The sequence below is a fragment of the Vigna umbellata genome, chromosome 1 (genome assembly GCF_029865625.1).
Source record: "Vigna umbellata cultivar VRB3 chromosome 1, Vumbellata_1.0, whole genome shotgun sequence".
Taxonomy (NCBI): domain Eukaryota; kingdom Viridiplantae; phylum Streptophyta; class Magnoliopsida; order Fabales; family Fabaceae; genus Vigna; species Vigna umbellata.
In genome coordinates, this window is record NC_142165.1 from 72,313,262 (window position 1) to 72,335,872 (window position 22,611).

The following is a 22,611-nucleotide window of genomic DNA, read 5'->3' on the forward strand; positions in this document are numbered from 1 at the left end:
AAATCTAAATAAAAGTATAAAAAACATTTATATAAAATTTAAAGAGTAGTAATGTGTTCCATATATTTTTTATAATGTGTCAAGAATTTCAAGAAGGGTATTTTTCTATATAGAGAGAAAGCCTTCACGTTCTTATCGGTCCATTGCTGGACCAAGCCGAAATGATGTAATCAACAATCTTATAAATTTCATTTTAGCACTGACATTTTCCTTCTACAATTTTATAAATACAAAATTTTCATATTCACTCTTAAAACTGACTTTTGGATGGTGTAATTCAGAAAAAAGCTTTTAGATTGAACAATTTAGAAGTCGTTTTCTATTATCAAATAAAATAAATGTCCACTCCAACTCCTCTTCCCTCATTTCCAGCCTCACCGGTGTCGTTCAAGTCAGGTGGGTTGTGAGTGAGTTTGGAGAAAGAAGAAAAGAGGTTCATGGGAACAGGTGGAAGACAATAAAAGGATAGTATGAGAGGTAATAGTGATAATGAAAATAACCAAGGAAAGCATGGTCTTCGACTTTACGATTCTGGATTCACCTTTTCGGAATATTTTTTTTAATACTATTACTGCCAAAAGACAGAAATTTGATTGCGTAGAACATCCAAAAGTGAGTGTGATATGTCTTTTCCTTCCTTTCCATAGTCTTTTATGTTAGGACCGCGATATTCCAACAACGCATATTTAACACTGTTTTGACAACACCACGTGTCGTTGTTTGATTGATTTGTTTTAAAAATAAATTTTTTTTAAAACCTACGAAACGGAAGTCCGTAACCCTTATTTTTACTGAAATTCCGAAAATAGCCCTTTCTCTGTTCCATTGGAAACGAAGGTGCGTTCTCTTAGAAGGTCGAAGGTCGCGTTTCGTGGCGCTTCACTTTGTTCTGTGTGCGTGGTGTTGTCTCCGTCCAGTTTCGTTTCCTGTTATCGTGCGGAATGGCAAGTTCCGGTGACGATTGTCCGACGACGAAGGTAAGTGGTTTTCCATTCCATGTCGTAGCGTAGTTATTCGGTTTGGGCATCTCGTAGCATGCTTATTTGGTTTGGGTTAAGGTTTGGGGTTCGTATCCTTGTGTTGTGGTTCTTGGGTTATTGGGTTTCGTTGTTTTGATGAATTTATTTTGGTTTATGCAGTTGAATGTTCGTCACTCTTTTTCGACAAAGTATATATGTACTTTGAACGAACGCTTGACAGACGAGAAAGGATGCTAAACCAAGAGGAAAGAAGAAACAAAAAAGAATTCGCAGAGAAACTTTTATGCGTGCCTTAGAGGAACAAGAATTTCTAATTGAAGAACTTAAAAGGAGGGTTGCAAATTTGGAGGCACAATTGGCTGAAGAGAAGGCAAGAAGGCAAAATATAGATGACGTTGGACAAAGTGTGCCTCGTACAGAACCATCCGTGAACACTGGTTTTGTATCCCCTACTGACATTGACGGAAATGAACAACCTTTGAAGACGTATGTTAGGGTTGGATCACGAAGGCATTACAAGGGAAGAGCACTTAGGACTCCATACACCGGAACCGTAGTGCTTAGAATAAAAAATGAGTGATCTGTGTATTTTAGTTGATGGAAAATGTTATTTGGAAAGTAATGATAATTGTAATCATTGTAAATAGATTAAGAAAACAAAGTTTAATGTATCCGATTTAGTGCAATGAAATAAAATTTGAGTTTTGGTTTGAATTGGTCTCATATTTTATTTATTCACTACCATTGTTATTATGAGTTGTGAGTTTGTGCATTTCAGAATGTGGTCATTTTTTTTGTCTCGTAAGTTGCAGGCTTGTTTGTAAGATGTTGGTGTTTGAGTGGTCATTTTGGATAACATGGTGACCAATGTCAAAACCAGTTAATTTGAAGGACAATTTCAGTGGTAGGAGAGGGTGGTTGGTGATGTGATGTGAGTCCAAGGAGTGTGGGGTGACCCTTGATCAGTTGGAGGAGCAAGCTCTGCAAGGGATGAGTGAGGGTGTTGAAAAAAGGGTCTGGTAATCGTTTACAGCATCCCTGTAAACGATTACCCGAGACAAAACTGGATTTTGTACAGAAAGTCCAACACAGGTAGTCAGTCAGGTGAACAGTGGTCACCATTGGCCAAAAACTGACTTTTAGGCAGTTCTGCACCTGTCTGAGGCTGGTCCAGGTGTTTCAGTGGTGGGAGAGGGTGGTTGGTGATGTGATGTGAGTCCAAGGAGTGTGGGGTCACCCCTCATCAGTTGGAGGAGCAAGCTCTGCAAGGGATGAGTGAGGGTGTTCAAAAAAGGGTATGGTAATCGTTTACAGCATCCTGGTAAACGATTACCCGAGACAAAACTGGATTTTGTACAGAAAGTCCAACACAGGTAGTCAGTCAGGTGAACAGGGGTCACCATTGGCCAAAAAGGTGACTTTTAGGCAGTTCTGCACCTGTCTGAGGCTGGTCCAGGTGTTTCAGTGGTGGGAGAGGGTGGTTGGTGATGTGATGTGTGTCCAAGGAGTGTGGGGTGACCCCTCATCAGTTGGAGGAGCAACCTCAGCAAGGGATGAGTGAGGGTGTTGAAAAAAGGGTCTGGTAATCGTTTACAGCATCCCTGTAAACGATTACCCGAGACAAAACTGGATTTTGTACAGAAAGTCCAACACAGGTACTCAGTCAGGTGAACTGGGGTCACCATTGGCCAAAAAGGTGAGTTTTAAGCACTTTTGCACTTTTCTTAGGCTGGTCTTGGTGTTTCAATGGTGGGAAGTGATGTTTTGGCACCCCATGATGGAGGAAAAAAACAATGTTTGTGAGATGAGCAACTTGGGTGAGATAACATGCTGTCAACTTTGACCTTTGCTGGCTATTTTACTGATAACTTTTCCCACCGACTTCCAAATGATGTGATTCTTTTTTTATTAGAAACTAGACTCAAAAATATTTCCAATGACTACTAATTTGTAATTTTTGGACATCTGAGTTGGTACAGTTTATTCTTCCAAGTTAGCGTTTCATATATTTTTGCCAACTCTAACCTTTGCTTGTTCTTTTGCTCTTAACTTTCTCCACCGAACTCCAAATGAGTTGATTCTTGTTTTGTTGGAATCTATACTCAAAGACCTTTCAAATTATGCCTTAGAAATCAAGTTTACACCTTTTTTGACACTGTAATCGATTACAAGGATACTGTAAACGATTACCATAGTGTTTTTTCTGCAGATTGGGTCTGCACTTGTCCAACTTGGTCCCTTCAGTAAGAATGGCTTCTTTCCCACTTCTTGGGGTCACCTCCCATCACCTACCACCCTCTACCACCAGTCAAACACCAACACCAAGTAAATACAAGTGGACTTGTGCTTTAAATTAACAGTTTTTGCCAATGATCACCCAGGACACTACAACTGACTACTTCAGTTCAACTTTCTGTACAAAACAGTGATTTCTCTCGTGTAATCGTTTACGAGGCCACTGTAAACGATTACGACAATGTTTTTTCTGCAGATTAGCTCTACACTTGTCCAACTTGGTCCCCTCAGTAAGAATGACTTCTTCCCCACTTCTTGGGGTCATCAAACATAACCTCCCAACCAGTAATGACCCTTAAATTCACTTGTATGGTTTTTTGGTCAACAAATCCCTTGCAGAGCTTGCTCCTCCAACTGATGAGGGGTCACCCCACACTCCTTGGACTCACATCACATCACCAACCACCCTCTCCCACAACTGAAACACTTGTACCAGCCTCAGACAGGTGCAGATTTGCATAAAAGTCACCTTTTTTTCCAATGGTGACCCCTGTTCACCTGACTGACTACCTGTGTTGGATTTTCTGTACAAAATCCAGTTTTGTCTCAGGTAATCGTTTACCAGGATGCTGTAAACGATTACCATACCCTTTTTTGAACACCCTCACTCATCCCTTGCAGAGCTTGCTCCTCCAACTGATGAGGGGTGACCCCACACTCCTTGGACTCACATCACATCACCAACCACCCTCTCCCACCACTGAAACACCTGGACCAGCCTCAGACAGGTGCAGAAGTGCCTAAAACTCAGCTTTTTTTCCAATGGTGACCCCTGTTCACCTGACTGACTACCTGTGTTGGACTTTCTGTACAAAATCCAGTTTTGTCTCGGGTAATCGTTTACACGGATGCTGTAAACGATTACCAAACCCTTTTTTGAACACTCTGAGTCATCCCTTGCAGAGCTTGCTCCTCCAACTAATGAGGGGTCACCCCACACTCCTTGGACTCACATCACATCACCAACCACCCTCTCCCACCACTGAAACACCTGGACCAGCCTCAGACAGGTGCACAACTGCCTAAAACTGAGCTTTTTTTCCAATGGTGACCCCTGTTCACCTGGCTGACTACCTGTGTTGGACTTTATGTACAAAATCCAATTTTCTCTCGGGTAATCGTTTACCAGGATTCTGTAAACGATTACCAGACCATTTTCTCAACACTCTGACTCATCCCTTGCACTACTTCGTCCCCCTACTCATCACGGGTCACTCCACACTTCTTGCGTTTACATCAATGACCAACACCCATCTCCCCACTCAGAATTTGATCAACTCCTTCCCATTAATTACCATTAATTTTACTGAAAATGGTCTCGTACTTTTCAAATTCTTATTATAATGCTGCGTTCATTTTTCAATCACTACTTTTGTCATTATAAGTGAGATTAACACAAAGTAAAAATGATAGAGCGAGAGAGCGAGACAACGACAGCGAAGATGGAAGCTTCGAAGACGAACGACAGAGCGAGAGAACGAGACACAATATGGAAGGGTTGAACGAACTTCTTTCCCACCCTAAACCGCCCAAACCCAATTCTTTAAATTTTACCCTGGAAATCCCAAAATACCCCTCGCCCCGTAACCCTTTCTCTGTTTTATTTTCAAATTATTTATCCAATGCAGAGCTGACACGTGGCGTTGTTAAATGTGTGTCAAAATTTTGTTGTCCAAATAACATTTTCCTTTATGTTAATACCTTTTCCATTCCTTTCCATTAGCTTAGAAAATCGTCATTAATTAACTGATGTTATTAACTGTCCCGTCTTTCTTACACGATTCTTTCCATATATTTAAAGAGGTTACCACTTAAATAACATTAAATCTATTAATTATATCGATATTTGTCCTACAATTTAGTTGGCTTTAACTTATTATCACACAACTTTCTTAGTCTTAGTCTAAAATATAAGAAGACTCTATTTTCAAAAGTGACATACTTAACTAATCTTATTCCAAAACTCTTAGTATCTGTCCTACTTATCTAATTAGTCTTAACCCATCACCTCACAACTCCTTAGCCTTAGCCCTCAGATTTAACGCTAATATATCACAACGTAACCACTTCTCTTTTACAAAATATGAAACATTTAAATATGCTCATGCCTTGCTAAACATTACTGTCAAAATGAAACATTACATCTTTCCAGCACACATATTGGCAAACGTCATATCCCCTTACTATCATGTCACGTGACAATTAAGTAAATAAAATGCTTTATTTATTAACATAAGAAAATGTTTTAGTTTTCCACTAAAAACTTCATTTATCATACCAGAACCCTTTAGCATGCTTCCCTTACATCTTCAACATGCATAACTACTACGATGCCTTTCTTCTACATCACGTTTTCCATGTACTCTGATGGAGGAAGCCTTTGGGAATGACCTCCAAATAGCACACAAGGTTGGAAGAACACCTTAAAGGTTTCTCATGTTCCCGTAAAAAAAAAGCACAACGGAAGAACATAAAGTAAAACCCTAAACTTTCCCAAGTTCCAATTGGAACTGGGAGGACTGACATGGGAGCAAGCCCTAGTTAAACTTCAAAATTAAACATTGAGACAACCAAAAAGTAAAATCTATGTCATTTAAATTTATCCAAATACAAGGCTAAACTCTCTCCATATAGCCTATGAGCCACTCATGCACACAACAAACTAACCAATGTAGGACTAAGGGCTAAAACTTCAGCTGTCGCATCTACAAGGGGAACAAGTCCTATATAGGTCGAAATAATCTTTTCTCAAGTGTTTATAAGCCAAAACTCTCCAGGAAAGACCAAAGCTACATCACATGTTAACGTGAGTTGTTGATGTGAGGTGCTCAAAGTTTGAAATGATATGTTGTCTTTTTGCACTTTTGCACCCGTTGAGATAGGGTCCCACATCGGACATAATTAGATTAAGAAGTTACTTTACCATTTGAACTACTAGAACCTGAACGTGAAGAATCATTATTATTAGATCAAGAAGTTACTTTACTCCTTAAGCCTCCTTTTCCTTAGATTTAGGAATGATTGAAGCAGTTTCCTCTTTCTTAAATTTCTCCTTATCCTTGGATGAGTGGATAGCTTCGATTAAAAGATTTTTTTTTCTTGATTTGTTGTTCCACTTTAGCGGCTTGGTGAGTCTCATAATGGTGCATTTCCACCACATCTTGAATCTCCTTATTTAATCCATTCAAGAATCTAGCCATTGTATCCATAGGTGTTTCTTCTACACAAGCTTTCATCAAGGTGACCTCTATCTCTTGGACATACTCTTCAACACTCCTATTTCCTTGTGTAAGTCTTTATTGTTTGTTGAAAATCTCCTTTTTATAATAAGGAGACACAAATCTTTCCTTCATGGATACTTTTAATTGCTCCCATGTAGATATTAACATCCTTCTCCTTCTAGCTATGTCCATGGTAATTTGATTCCACCAATCAATAGCATAACCTTCAAACTCCAAGGATTCCATAAGAACCTTATCATCATCTTATAATGATAAAAGTTGAAGATTTGGTTAAGTTTCATTTCTCATGCCAAGTAGGTTTCCAGGTCATTAGCTTCATTAAATTTAGGGATTATAATCTTCCTCAACATCTTATCTCTTCTAGACATGTGGTTCCCAAACTATTCTCGTCTTTGGCCTCACCTAAGTCTAAAATCACGTTTCTCTTCATCATTATCCCTCCCAAGCATGTGGTTCCTAAACTCCTCTCGTCTTTGGCCCCTTATTGGTCTAAAAACATGCTCATCTTCATTATTATTAGGATAATAGTCTGAATTATCATGTCTTATTCTCCTTTTCTCCACTCCCTCCAATCTCACACTCACATCTTCATTGAACTTTTGGAGCCTTTCAAATTGCAGTTGAGTGTGTTGTTGCATTTAAGCCATTTGTAAGTTGAGTTTTTCAACTGCAACCATAATTGTCGTAGTCTTAGGTAATGGAAGATCACTATTTTAGGAAAAAACCATGTCCTACAAGAAAATGTTAGTAATAATAATAATAATATATATTTAGGACCTCACCACTTTTTTAAGTCACTAGTAAAAAAAAAGGATTAGAAAGCGCAATATACGCTTCGGTTTAAGCGAAACCGAAGCGTATAAAAGCACGGTGGCAGATTTGTAATAATAGCTTAAGTATATGCTTCGGTTGCCCCATGACCGGTGCCTAAAACGTGCTACTAACTCGGTTCTATGTAAAACCCATAAACCGGTGTCCAAACCTGCTCCACTTGACAGCTGATGGGACTAATAAGAGCTACTAACTCAGTTGCCCAGCAACCGATGCCTAAAGGGCACTACTAACTCGGTTTTGATGAAAACCGAGGCATGTGCTCCTACTAACTCTCCATTTCTCTGATGATATTTTTCACTTCCACCGCCCAACATCTTCTTCTTCCCTCCCTCGTGCTCTCACTTCTCCCAACATCTTTCGTGCTCTAACTTCTTCTCTGCCGTGCTCTCCCACTCTTCCCTTCGTTCTCTCATTCTACTGTAGCCTCCGCCACTTCTGCCTCTGTCGCTGCTGCCTCCGCCGCTCCAGATCGCCATTGCCAAGCTGCTCCAGATCGGCAAGCCCTCCGCCATTGCTGCCTCCGAAAACGAGATCCCTTCGGCTATTCGCGAAAACCCTACCGCCAGGAGCCACCACCTCGTCATGCGGCGGCTGCGCAACTTCCACCTCGTCTGAGTGCGTCGCCTCTGGAGGGAAGAGCAAGCGGTGGCCGTTAGGGTTTGATGTTGATGGTTGTGGATTCGCCGCGTCGTCTGAGGTTGCTGATTCGCGGCAGCCATGGAGGTTGAACAGGTTGCGATTGGGGTTTTTCTGATGTTGATGGTGGTGGTGCGAGTTAGGGTTTGATGACGGCGGAGGAGGAGGAGAAGCGGCAGAGGCAAATGCGGAGGGCGCGGCGGCTCTGCGGCGGAGAATGTCTCGGTCTGAGAAGGTGAGATTTGGGTCTGAGATTTTTGTTTGATCTGTGTTTGGATTTCTTTGGGATTTTTGCTTGATCTGTGTTTTGGGCACGGCGGCTCTGCGGCGGGGAAGTAGGGAAAACTGGACGAACAGCAGGGCATAGGGCAGTACGTGGACAAAGTTGCCGATTATCTGCACCAGTATCAGGACCAGGTTGCTGCACCTTCTCAACTTGCAAATTCCAAACCTGAAGAGGGTGGTGGTTTGGGCGGTCTTGCAAAACTTTAGTGTTGTTGTTGTTCTTCTTCTTCTATGTAATATTGAATAAATATGATATGATCTCGTGTTTGTAGAAGAAAGATCTTTTCTTAGTTCCACAAACATTGAATGGATTTGCCTGCAAGGTGAATTATCAGATTTTGTTTGTGTTCAACGCTTTCTGCTTTCAACATTGCATTATCAGATTTTGTTTGTGTTCAATGCTTTCTGCTTTAAACAATCAACTTGGTTCAATGCTTTCTGTGCTTTCTGCTTTCACTGTACTGCCTCTGTTCAGGTCCCAACCGAGGCAGAAGAATATGAGATATTGACTCGGCTGACAACCGAGGCAAAAAGAGATAAAGTTTTTACCTCGTGTGGATATGCACCAGTTAAAGAATCGGTGTTTATAAGCATAAGTAACCGAGGCCATATCCCTCGAATGCACTAGTGAGTGTTTCATTCAAATTTCACTCGTATACACTTATAGACTCTTTTTTCTAAAGTACTCTCTTGCCTCTTTCTACTCAAATTTCCTTTAATGTTTGACAAAAACCTCTAGTATCTTAAGCAAAGAGTGACAAATCAATATGAAAAATCTTGTGATATCTAATTTTTGACTCAAGAGGTCAAAGAAGATACGAAACTCTAGACAGAATTTCAAGAAAATTTACAAAATATAAAACAATAAAAAAAGAAAATTATAGGAATATGAAAAAGAGTTAAATGAGACAATGTAAGACCTGGATAAAATAAAAATACTTTTCATTTTTATTTTAATATTCTCTATTAATAATATTTAGTTATGGTATGATATTGGGTATGAAATTGTTTAGAAATGAATAAGAATTTAGTAGTTTGAGATTTATTTTAAATTTTTGAAATTTGGTTGAAGTAAGGATTATATATTGATGTTTGTGTTAAAATGTCAAAAAATGAGCTTGAGCAAATTGTGTTGTTGTGGGAGACACTCCCCTCGTTCTCTTTGCATGGGCGTTAGCTGCAATGGGCAGAGAAAAGAGAAATAATTCTCTTTGGGCATGCAGAGCGTTGCTTGACTATAGAAGAGAGAAAACTTTTGGTGCAATCATGGGTAGGTCCCAAGGGAGACTCTTTAACCAATAGGAATAGAAGCTTTGTTGTTGTTCCCTTTGCTTTGCATGCGATAAGGGGAGCACAAAAAAAAATCAAAGAAGAATGTGAAATAAGACATGGATGAGGACACTACAATCTAGTAGACTGATAACTTAAATGAAGATTTGCCACAAAGATGTTAATCTTTGATAAGAATCAGAGTTCTAATCCAAGAATCAAGAGAATTCTCTCTTAAATAATACAAATGCATATAATATGACTCAAAAGTGTCTACATATGTATTTGGTGCTCCTATATATGGGCACAAATGTTTAAGACACCTAAGAAACCCTAAAAGAAAGCCCAAATACATCAGACCCAAAAATAACTTGAAACTTAAAAATATAAACAATGTTTGTAATTAAAAGAAATTACCAACATTTTTAATTACCTAAACTATTGTATAATTATGCTTCAAGCCATGATCTTCATGTCCCTTACATTCTAATATTCATGGAGTATCATGAGTCGAGGAGATTTGTTCCTCCAACTATTTTCTCCTTGACCTTATCATAAGTCCTTTGAATTGTAATGACTCTTCCTCAAGTTCTTCTTCTATAGGATCAAGGGATAATCCTCTATCACTCCATGGTTACTAGTGAATGACTGTGTGGATCCCCACATACTTGAATTAGTTTGACATTTCCTTGGTGCATATCACCGACGAGTGAGGGTTGGAAATAGCCTCACCCTGTTTTTAATCATGTTGGAACTTAGTCCCACATCGACTGATTCATGGCTTGCTCAAATGTTTATATGCATCGATTCACACAAGCTTGTCAAATGCATTCCATGGATGACGGCTCACGTCTCTCACATTCTGGTCAGTCACACTAATCCTGTTTGAGATGTTGGGATGTCCTTTCCCAATAAAGAAGGTTTTACCCAACCAAAGTTGACACTGAAGGCAACTTGGGCTGCACTGAGAATTGTATAAATAGATTTAAAAGAAGATAAACATGGGTCAAAAATACAAGAACAACATATACAATTTTACTTTTATTTAAGTATTTAAAATCAAAGAAAGGTAAATGGGCCTAGCCACTAGTTACTGGTGGATGGCTGCTCACGTCTCTCACATTCTGGTCAGTCACACTAATTCTGTTTGAGATGTTAGGATGTCCTTGCCCAATAAAGAAGGTTTTACCCAACCAAAGTTGACATTGAAGGCAACTTGGGTGCACCGAGAAATGTATAAATAGATTTAAAAGAAGATTAACATGGGTCAAAAATACAAGAACAACATATACAATTATACTTTTATTTAATTATTTAAAATCAAAGAAAGGTAAATGGACCTAGCCACTGCCCATGTTGCAAGCCTCTAGGGTGACTTCCATCACACTCAAAGATTCTTCCTTTACCTTACTTGACTTGATAATGGATTACTTCATGCTATATGCCTAGGCTAAACTAGATATTCTCAAAGAAACTTTCAAAGACACCTTTGCTCATAGGATTAACGTGTTTCGCCTTACCCAAGCTTTAAGAAAATATGTCCATGAAAACTAAGTAGTCATTGATCCTTTTAAACTAGAGGAACCCATGTGTAAAAATTAAGAAAATAAAGAAACTTTTTTCTACATATATGAAGTAGTGATTTTGAAATTAGAGTTACATTTTCCTCCTAGCACATTAGAGAAAGATATTATGACAATAATGATCGTTACCCCTATCCAGTTGCACCAAAACAATTGGGCCTTCGTTAGGGTTTTTCAAATTTTGTGTACCTATTTTACTATCAACCTTTCTGAAAATGTATTCTTTTATTTTTTTCAAGTTTAGAAATTGTTTTCGATCTCATTGCATTCTGTTGTCCATGTGAACCTATCATTTTTTTTCTTCAAACACTAGTAGTAAGGGAAGCCGCCATCACCATTAAGAAACAAGATATCGTTGCTATCTACGTCATTAGCTGTTGGACTTCTTTTACTACAATTAGGCCCCGCATATGTAAAATGGTCGAATACTTATTCGGGTTTGCCTTAATTCCTCGTTCAATCAGCATAAAACCCAAAAAATGACTTACCTTGACGCCAAAATCATACTTCTCAGGGTTTAACTTTAGATTGAAATGATTTACCATGGTGAAAAATTCTTCCAGGTCCTTGACATTATTTTTAGCATTCTTTTACTTAGCGTCCATATCATCAACATACGTCTTGACATTTTACCCAAGCATCTCTTTTACGATATATTACATTAACCTCTGATACATTGGCCCTACATTTTTTTATCTAAAGGGCACAACTCGAAAACAAAAGTTTTTGGCGTTGTCAATGAAAGTTGTTTTTTCCTTATGCCATATATGCTTAGGCACACATAGTTTTATTAGACACACAACTTTAATACTCTTAAGTGGAAAGTTGCTTTCTAAGAATTGTAGAGAATACTATTTATAGTCCAAGGTTCGAGTTGGGTCAGAAACTGAAAAAAATATCTCCCAACTGCCACTAATAATTGATTAATTTTGGCCATTATAAGGTTTTTGAAATAGTGATAATTGATTATTGTCGAACCTTGAAAATCATAACTTTCGGTGATAATTGATTATCCTAAGAGATAATCGATTATTGCCAATTTGAAGTGTTTTCTCGTTTTACACATGATAATTGATTATCCTTCATGGTAATCGGTTATTGCCATAACAAAACTATACTAAAAAGCAATCTACAAGTCTTCTTATCATGTACAATTGAAAGCAAAAGTCTAATACAAGGTTTTCTATAAAAATTCTTTAACAATGTATGTAAATAAATCTTCAAGACTTAAAGTGAATTATCATCAAAATCTCTTCAAAGCATCAATGCTTCCATTGATAGCACTTTGTGTCTATAACAATTAAATTTTGAAAAATTGAATCAGTTAATTGTTCAAATTTTAGATGAATTTTTTAAAAAAAATTATGATAAGAAAATATATGAATTTTGAATTTGTTAATTAATCTTTGATTTTTTAATATTTTTGAATTTTCTAATGTGTTTCATTTTTGTTTGCAATTTCAATTTCTAAATTTTTAAATTTAACCTGAAAAAAAATACTAAAAAATAATATAATATATAAACTTTACAAAAAAAATTAAATACTCTAACTTCATAGCAACTTTAAAAATTAATTATTAGCGTGAAAAAGATTCACATTAATAATATTAATATTTTTGTACTACTTATTTTTGCAATTATTTTTTAGCAATGAAGAGGCAGTCCATGATTAGTATCTACTCCAAGTCTACGTTTCCTTTACAAAAGTAAAATAAAATAATGATAATTACATAAAGAACAAGTAGTAAGAAATCAATGTATTTTGTTGTTAATGTGTACCGTATCATACGAAAATCTCATGGTATAATAAATAAATAAAATTATTTATGTATTTATTTAAATTTTAAAATATAATTAAAGGTGTCAGGACTCTTAAATTCAGCAACAAAGTGGAATCCAGATGGGTGCATCGGATTGGACTGAGTGGATTTTGACGGTAGGATATAATTAGCTTTTTCAAAAACCTCGAGTCATTCCTGCATGCACTTTCTTCTCCAAATGTTTCTGAATTTCAGTTTTCTTCTCCTTCTCTCTAAACTTCTTCTTCTTCTCTCTGTAAATTCTTATCTTTTCTTCTTTCGATCATCAATCAGGCAACGCCCAAGTCTTCCTAGTGTCAAGGACTTCATTTTTGCATCGATCAAGTTGTTGGTATGAGCTGGTAAGTTCATTCTCTTCTTAGAATGACTTTTTTCTGTCACATGCAAGGTAGTCGAATGGTTGCATGTGTTCTTCAAACTTCTTTTCCCCTTTCTAACTCCATTTTTGGTCTATTGGGTGGTCTTTCCTCACCAATCAGGGAAATATAGGTGTTCTTGGGATTTTCTACGGAGGAAGCAAAGTCTGGAAAAGAATAATCGTTGTTCGGTCCGGTCAAGAGGTAAGGGAAGCTAGCTAACTTAATTACTTAGTTTTGATGTATGAAATTGTTGTTTGATAATCTTGCATGTATGTGAAATTGAATTATTTTGGGTTTGAATGAAATCTGTGAAGTGGTTGAGAAGTTTTGCAAGTTTTGTAGAAAATCGAGCGATCGGTATAGAATGCTCGGTCTGGTCATATATTTGGGCTTATCGGTATTAGGCTTTGTAGTGATAATTTGGTTATGTGTTGTTCGGTTTAATAGTGACGTTCGGTTTAAAAATATTCATTTTCAAACTCGGCAGTCTTAGGATGGGTATTACCGGTTGTTATTAGTTGTACTAGGTTTAGCGTTCTTTATTAATAGTACTATGTATTAGTGCTCGGTCTTAACTGAGTTCTACTTTTGTGGATCCTTAGTTAATGATCGATCGGTCTTGTATAGATATCCAGGTGAATATAGTAGTCGGTCTAAGCATATCATTTGGTTTTAAACAGCGTTCAGTCTATCATAGGTTTTAACTATTATTGACCGCTCAGTCTTGTACTAGCGCTCGTTCTTGGTAACTAATTGGTCTTGGACCAGCTCTCGTTCGATATAATGCTCGGTTTTGTACTAGTATTTATGGTAGTGTTAGCGATCGATATTATTAAGTTGTGTGGTCTCTTATGAGCCCTCATTCTTATACTAGTGCTCAATATCGTACTTGCACTAAGTTAATAGTGTTCGGTCTAAGCCAATATTGTTCGTTCTAAATCATAAGTACTTGATATAAGTCCAAGTGTTGAGTCTTATTCTCTAAATGACCGTTAGGTCATGTTCTCATATTGGGAGTGCTCTCCCGTTCGGTCATGTTCACCATAGGGAAATAATATCTCGTTCGGTCATGTTCACTATAGGAAAATAATATCCCGTTCGGTCATGTTTACCATAGGGAAACAATATCCCGTTCGGTCATTGTTCACCATAGGGAAACCATATCCCATACGGTCATGTTCGCAGATAGGAGGTGTTCTACCGTCAGGTTTTGTTCATATTAAGTGTTGATATCTCCGAGTCAGTTGTGCTCAATGGTGATGTTTGTGTTACTGTTCGGTTTGAAGTTATTTAAAGGTGTTATAGATGAGGAAATATGTTGTTAATGAAGTATGGTATTTAAAATGTGATATGAATGGAATAGTATGGATATGAAGAAGTATGATGGCATTACAATATGATGTGAATGTATTATATGGATATTAACGAGTGTTCCAAGTAGGAATATCTCAGAAATGGTTATGAAATTGTAAAGTATGAATATGGTCAGACTAAGTTGTCGTTCATCCTAACATTCTAATGGTCACCGAGTCTCAAGTAGAGAATGGTGGCGCATGTGGTGAGAATAGCAGGAGGCCTGGTTGCATATAGCTTGGGGTTCCAGCTATCGGACTAAACTCATGTGTAGACTTGGGTTTCCAGCTACAGTGAGGGATGAAGGGCTAACCTCGTGTGGCGGCTTGGGTTTCCAACTATGGTAATTCTGATGATTTTCCATATTACCTTTCCACGAGTGCAAGAACGTCATAGCTACATAATTCATACAGTCTGGACAGTCAGAGTAAAAGTGGTCAGTTATAAGATGTTTATATGAATTTGGTAGATGTTCGATTGTTTATATGTTGGTATGAATTGTATGCTTACGTAGTTAATTAAATTACACTAGCTTACCCTTATTTTCCTGTCTTGTCGTGTGGTTTGTTCGATCGTCCCTATCCTTGCAATGATCACCCTTTTGGGTGTGAGCAGTGTGTGTAGTAAATATTCTAGAGCAGGAGTTGGCAGGAGAGGAGGGTTTCTACTAAGAGTAAGATCGTTCGGTCTTGAAGTTTGTGTTATATTCGGAATAGGACCGTTCAATTAATACATTTCTTGTATGACCGATCGATATGCTCTTTTGGGTTGTTTTAGTATAGGTTTATGTAAAGTTTTTAATTTATGGTTATTTTAGGATAAGTGTAAGTTAACTTTATTGCTTGTAACTGTTCTATTTTATTGTAAATGTAAAGACTCTTAAGTATAATTTAAAGCTATATTTTTGAGATGTTACAAAAGGTAATTAGAAAATCTCGGTATATTTTGTTATAAATAATGTCATGTTGAATATATTTTGATGTTGAACTAATTTCTTTAACTCCATGACCTACAAAACTAAAAATTCAAAATACTAAAGAACTTCAATTAGAGTTTAACTTTTATAAATTATTAGCGTAACAAATTACACAATGTGAACTAATTAGAATAAAAATGGCTATAACTTTTAAAGTTACAAAAGAGAAAATAATCCTATTATGCATAAAACTATAAATCTTTAAAAGCATAATTTATAATCAAATAATAATTTAAAATGTTTATAATGTAGTATTTAAAGCCTTTAAATTGCATGTTAGTAGTAATTTAAGAAAAATACATACCATTAAATACTAACTATATTTATTTTCTACATTGTTATATATATCTCTTATTTCTATCTCTCTTTTAATTATTATATCCTATTTTTAGTAAGAATTAGGATATTTCACATTTATAAAAATAATATCAATTGACTGTAAAATGGGAATATGCAATATGGAGAGAGACACCCCCGTTGTTTAGCTCTTTGTCTTTGCATGCTCAGTATGAAGTCACCATATATAGCTACCACCACCACAAGGATCCTAAAGAATTCTTTGTTAACAGTATCTGTAAGATCAATTCGCAACAGAACCTCGACAATGAATCAAGATGAACCTCCAATTTCCATTTGAAATTGCTGTGGTACACGAAGCAATGGAGCTTGAATGGTGCCAGGCTTACCCAATTGACCGCAGGCAGCCATTTGATCATCACCTCTACTAAGTCTTAAAAGGACTGTCAATCCTGCCCTAGCAATTGTATTACGGAATTCAATCATTCTTTCCTCTTTGGTTGGTCTGAAGAATGATCCACTGTGAGGATTGAATGAGATTAGATTAATCTTGCAAGGAATGCCCTTCACAAGCTCGATAAGCCTCTCTGCATCTCCATCACTGCCGTAAAATATGTACATTATTAGCCAACCAAATTACTTTTAACATATATAATAAAGGTATACAGTGGGGAAACCAAAAAAGTTAAATGTGAACCAAGACTTCAACCATGGCAGTTTATTTTAATGATTCATTACGAAAATGAACAGCTACAAAGAAAAAAGGAACAAGGAGATGGAGCGTATCAAACAATCACAATAGGGGAATTTAAAGGGGCAGGAACTTCAATAAAAATTAATGAATGCAATGATTATATTAATAACACTATATATGCATGGTCTGCTTGATGAGGGCAGTGAATGCAGAGGATGAAAGGGCAAATGTTACCCTGAATCAGGATCAAAACGCAAAGGAAACTGCGAACGTCTCAAAAATACAATTTTAAGATTTCTCTACCAATATAGTAGTACAGAGCATCGTGCAATCTAACATTCATTACAACATTCTAACTCAAACTCCTATCATCGTCAACGCAATTCATACACAAAATATGTGCATATGACAAGACGCATTGCTAATATACAGGTATGCATATGATCCATTTCATGACAGTCCACTGTCGTAAATTTTATTTGAAAAAACAAGCTAACCTGTCATTAATTCCTTCAAGCATCACATACTCAAACAGGACTTTGTAGTTCTTTTTGAGACGAAGCTCCTCTCGAAGTGTCTGAAGAAGCAAGTCCAGCTTATACTTTCGATTTATAGGCATGATCCAGTTTCTTACCTGACATTAGATTCAAATATGACCATACATTCCTCTATCGTATTGCTGTACTTGCATTTTCATATCTAATTTTAAGGGTGCAATAGCAGCAAAGTAATAAGAAATTCACCTCATCAGTAGTTGCATTCAAACTAACAGCTAATGCACAGTTAGATTCATGGAGGAAACGTTTGAGCTGTGGAACAAGCCCACTGGTTGAAACAGTGACCTTGCGAGGACTGAACTGAAGCCCTTGCTCATCCACCATTATATCTGCAGCTCTAATGACATTATCAATGTTATGAAGTGGTTCCCCCATGCCCTAAAATATGTATAGCAGTTATTAGCATCCTCTCAATAATAAGACACAGGATCAGGAGTTCTATTTAGCATATTCTTCCCCTTCCCATCTCTACAATCCACAACACAACATTTGTAAACATCAACAGAATTTATAGGGGTGTGCTAGAAGTACATATCCATAATGACAACTTTTAAAGCAAAAAAAAAAACTTCATTTTTCACAATGGTAAATGGTTACAGAAATAGACTAACGGGGAGCTTTGGTTTCCATTTGGCTAAACAAAGAGCAAGACTGAGGGATAATTGTTAGCAATGACCAAATTTCCGGAGGGTATTCTAGGAAGAAAAGGAAGATAACAGATCCAACAGACTCATGAGGTCAGTTATATTGGTAGTTAAATCGGTCACTCATGCAATTAGAGGTTCGTTTGCAACAAATAGACATGCAGATGAGACAGTCAATGTTTTTGGAAATTCATAGAGATAGAAAGTGCATAGACTCTTCAAATCTCAATAAGGTCAATGCAGAATAGTAGCTTATTTCTCTTTCTCTCTGTAACTCTGGGATCTGAGTGTACAGTACCCCCAGTTGCAAACTGGTACTAGAGCATTCCATTTATCTCTTAGCACCAAAAGAACAGCATAGGTGGTGACTTCAAAATTGCAATGTTCACTGCAGACTAGTGCACAGCCAGCCTGCATGGGTACCAAGGGTGCAACGTGTGGTGCATGTTAATATCCAATTGCTAGGTGTGAGAATTTTGTCTTATATTGGAAGTATAGAATTTCAGTGTGGAGTTCATAAGGTCTTGGGTTCTCCAACCAGTCTTGCCAGCTTTAGTTGTGTGGTACACCCAAGGCTCTTATCAATACTTCAGAAGCAATTTCTGGAAACTCATTACAGTGTTGAGTGCTGAGACTCCAAATCTCAATATGCCAATACAGAAATTCTCTTTCTATCTCTATCTCTCTGCATACTGTGTGAATTCTCATATTTTCTAGGTACCAGTTTCATAAAGAATCTGAAGAAGGGTATCCAGACTTTTAACTAGAAGCTTAGAATAGTACAGCTAATAGCATGTTTGGTTATCCAAACTTTTAAATCCATGTTTAACACCAGAAACAAATTCTTACCTCTCCATTTCACGTAGTGGACGTATGAACATCCATTTACAATAATAATACAAACAGGTTCACTAACATGCTCTAAATTGCTGACACATAAGAAACCATACACAGAAGTATTTTGGAAACCATTTGGAAAAGTGAAGGCATAACTCTACAACATTTTATGGAAAAGCAAAGACAGTTAAAAAAGAAAGGAGCACATTGCTTGCACTATAACATTGATATATAAAAAAAGTACACTTGCACATTGAAATAGAAACAATGCTTTAATTTCAAGGATAAGAGATATAGCTACTATACTGACTTGTCAGCATGGCAATGAACAAAATGAACATTAAATGCGGTCAGAGATCTGACACACCTACCATAAAGACAACATTTGTGATGGAGCCAACTTCATTTGTGAGCAAGCGTCTAGCAGAAACAGCCTGCTCTGCTATTTCTGCAGCACTAAGATGTCTCCTAAGACCCATTCTGCAAAAATAATAAAGCATAATAAAGTTGCATGAAAAGTAAAACATAGCCATCAAATTGCCATCTTCAGGGAAAAATAAGACTTACCTTCCTGTATAACAAAACTGACAATTCATAGCACATCCAACTTGACTTGAAACACATACAGTAGTCCTACCTCGGTCACAAGGTATGACGACTGTTTCTATGACCAGCCCATCATCCAATGTGAATAAAATCTGCAATATCCTGTGAGTTTAAAGTCAACAAGAATATTCCACTGAAACACACAATCAAATATAAGCAAGGTATGCAAGTAATTATGAAACTATAAACATAATCATAAATAGCATCCAGGTTTCATATCATTTTGTAGCTAGATGGATTGAATGATTAAAAAATATGAAAATAAAACAGAGAAAGATCAATTTAACCTTTCTTGTTCCATCAGATGCTGTGCGAATTTCTTTCAGAGTAAGTGCCTCGAACTCAGCATTTTCATTCAACATTTTCTTGAAATCTTTATTCAATCCTGAATAAGATATATACATATAAACTTACTAGAATTACTAGTCAATTCAAATTATTCAGCTCAAAAGTCATAAGCAAATCCAGGTGGGTCTGAGGAACTATGCTTACAAACATTATTGTATGACGTATCAATTATGAAATTATAAAACAATAGTTTTTAACCCCCTCCCAAATACATACAGCATTAAATGAAGAAAAAATAACCTTCCAACTCATCAACATGTTGGGCCCAAATGTTGTTTCCATACATTCGCTTCCATAACATCATGGCTTGCCCAGGCCTGTATCCATGTGAGTAAACCCATTTCTGTGCAATGATAAAACCATTAGCCCTAAAATTTGGAGTCACAAGCGGAAAGTTTTTGTTCATGAGCTATTCAGAATGAAACTGATAAACCAAAAAATAGGGAATCCGACAAGCGAACTAAAACAAGTTCCAATCCTGGTGACTTCCGTAAGAAATAACTAATTGGGGGTGTATCAAGTTAGAGCGTGAAAAGTAAGAGTTAATCTTGATCATATATGAATGATTAAACATTATTTCAATTAAATATTGCATAGAAAATATTTTCTCCGCTTCCACTCTCATCTCTAACCTAATACACCCATAATAAATATCATATTTGTCACATTTTATTCAGATGTTAAAAAGCACAAACATTTTTCAACGTGTAGCATAGACATAATGTAGAATTTTGAAAAATATTTAGTAAAACGTATTCAATGTTACCAAACATAAGAAAAACCAAAAATAAAATAACTTAAATCCTCCAAAATAAAGTACACTTTGACAGATAAAAGCTAAACCTTGAAGATTAATTAGAAAATTGACTGCTGGAATTTTATCAACATCATGATTTATTAACTATTATATACATACATGTATTGTATTATAATATTAAATGTAAACAATCATTTTAGTATGTAATTTAACATCACTTGGGTAGCTGAGAGTACTAAAAATTAAAGTGCTTTCAGGAAGTGTAATTTGTGAGTCACTTTAGTCTTGCCGCTGGAAAATCTTCCTTGACGTTAATATGTATGTCTACATCACATACTTTTTTATTACTTTGATCCTTGAATTTAAGGACTTACTGTTATTTTAGTCTCTGAACTCAACAACTTACTTCCATATATGTTAGTCTTCAGAAATACCTCTGAATTTTTAATTAAGTCACTCGAATGACAGTTGGAACTAGAGACTAATGAGAAATTAAAATGAATGTAAAAGATTAAGTTTAGGAACCAAAAGATAACAAAAGTGTGATGCAGACACAGAGGTAAATAACATACTAAATTACATTTTAAAGTTCATTAGCATTGATGGTGACAGTAAATTACCTCTTCAATACTACAGTGAGTGTTTACGCTATAAACATGCACAAACTTTTTAAATAGATGAAAAAACATACTTCAAGATCCGGGTAAGTCATCCCTTTGAGAAGCGTCTTCGAACCTTGGCTTGAAATTCCAACGCCATCACCATCTCCTGCATCAAACACACATAATAATGAACTAAAGAGAAAAAAAATACACAAAGCAACAGAAGGATTTATGCATTTATTTAAAATTGGGGAAAGAGTAGTGACCTAAATCACGGAGGTTGTGGTGGTCGGCGCTTAGAGAAGAAACAGAAAGGAAGCGGCGTAGGCGAGGAGAGAGAAGAGAAAGAAACGGCGACGTTTTGGTGAGGGAGAAGGAGAGGTGATTTGGTTTCGAAGATAGGAGAAGAGTGAAATTTGCAACTGCTCCTATAGCCATCACGCGCCTCACGCTCAAACTCCTCCAATGCAATCTTTCCCTCTTAATTGTTCGTTCTTCGAGTCCTATTTTACTGAAAATTATTCTGAAATCTTTTTTAAAATTAAAATCAAAAATATGTTTTTTAAAAAAATATTGGTTCAGACCAAATTTATATTATTAGTTTAGCTAGTTTCAATTTTTTTACCTGGGAGTTATTTAAATTGCATAAGATAAAATTATAATTTTGCTGGTAATAAAATTATTATGAAAATATAAGACTTTCGCAAGGGCTCATAAATATAACAAATTCAAAATATTAACGTGATAACTAATGGAAATATAAGTGCTCTTGCATATATGTTTTGATTGATTTTAAATGATTATAATAAAAGACTATCAGAAAACAGTTAGGATAAATTTAAAAACAAAATTATGTTCATCACATCAAAATTGGTATCAGTTTATATTATACATGGGAATTGATTAATGATGTTGTGTAAGAACTTAAAAAATAGAATATTAAAGTAAGTATGTGTATTAAAATAATGAAACTGAGTACTTTATTATAAAATATTTTTATAATATAAATAGAATTTTCTAAAGTCGTATCATTATTTAAAATATCCGCTACAAAAAAGAAGGGCATTACCGAAGGCCAGAAGCCCTCGGAAACAGCCCAAAACCGTCGGTAAAAGGTCATTACCGAAGGCTTATCGACGGCCAAAGAGCCCTCGGTAAATTGCTTGTCGCTAACATTTACCGAGGGCCAAAAGCCTTCGGTAATTACCGAAGGCTAAAGCCTTCGATAATATTGTTTCTAGCTAAAGACAATGGATTTATACCAACAAGCCCCTCTAAACAAGTTATTGGATATCGAGTCTTATGATTAAAATATATAATTGAGATTAAAGATCCACAAGAAATTATCAAACAGATTCTTCCAGAAAAATTTAATATTCATCAACAGAATCAATTAATATTTTACACCAATAAGACTGCCAGAATTTGACTTTATATAAAATTGAGATCTTTTTTTCTTTCAGATTTTCTACTTGAATGACCAATGCATCTTTGCAGACAAAAAACATTTATGGTGGTGAGTTACAATGTCTAACACAATACTTTGCAATAGCAACAGATATAAACTTGATATCTTCATCACTCAAAAACACAGCAAGAGATGAACATTTTCAGGAAAGATTCAGAATTAGTTCCAC

At 36.3% G+C, this 22,611-nt stretch overlaps 1 protein-coding gene across 2 annotated transcripts; it reads right to left on the minus strand.

Moving 5' to 3' along the window:
- Nucleotides 1-15,918: 15,918 nt before the first annotated feature.
- On the minus strand, nt 15,919-21,463 carry LOC124821033 (Radical SAM superfamily protein). Of its 2 annotated transcripts, none has more exons than XM_047292834.2 (9): nt 21,241-21,463; nt 21,064-21,140; nt 19,856-19,958; nt 19,555-19,652; nt 19,229-19,359; nt 19,033-19,141; nt 17,367-17,558; nt 17,121-17,257; nt 15,919-16,530 (listed from the first exon to the last, which is right to left on the minus strand). In XM_047292834.2, the coding sequence occupies exons 1-9, from the start codon at nt 21,410-21,412 to the stop codon at nt 16,242-16,244; spliced, it is 1,308 nt and encodes a 435-aa protein (XP_047148790.1). In that variant the 5' UTR covers nt 21,413-21,463; the 3' UTR covers nt 15,919-16,241. The 2 variants fall into 2 exon arrangements, with proteins under 2 accessions (XP_047148790.1, XP_087960306.1); XM_088104180.1 differs by having other exon boundaries at nt 17,367-17,509; nt 19,029-19,141.
- Between the last annotated feature and the right edge of the window lie 1,148 nt (nt 21,464-22,611).

What these genes read in the sequence shown, in the direction of transcription:
- LOC124821033 (XM_047292834.2), bottom strand. Translation starts at nt 21,412, where the DNA reads ATGGCTATAGGAGCAGTTGCAAATTTCACTCTTCTCCTATCTTCGAAA. An exon ending in CAGTTTTGTTATACAGGAAG is followed by an intron (nt 19,142 to 19,228) that starts GTAAGTCTTATT and finishes TTATTTTTGCAG; the next exon opens with AATGGGTCTTAGGAGACATC. An exon ending in TCACAAATGTTGTCTTTATG is followed by an intron (nt 17,559 to 19,032) that starts GTAGGTGTGTCA and finishes TACATATTTTAG; the next exon opens with GGCATGGGGGAACCACTTCA.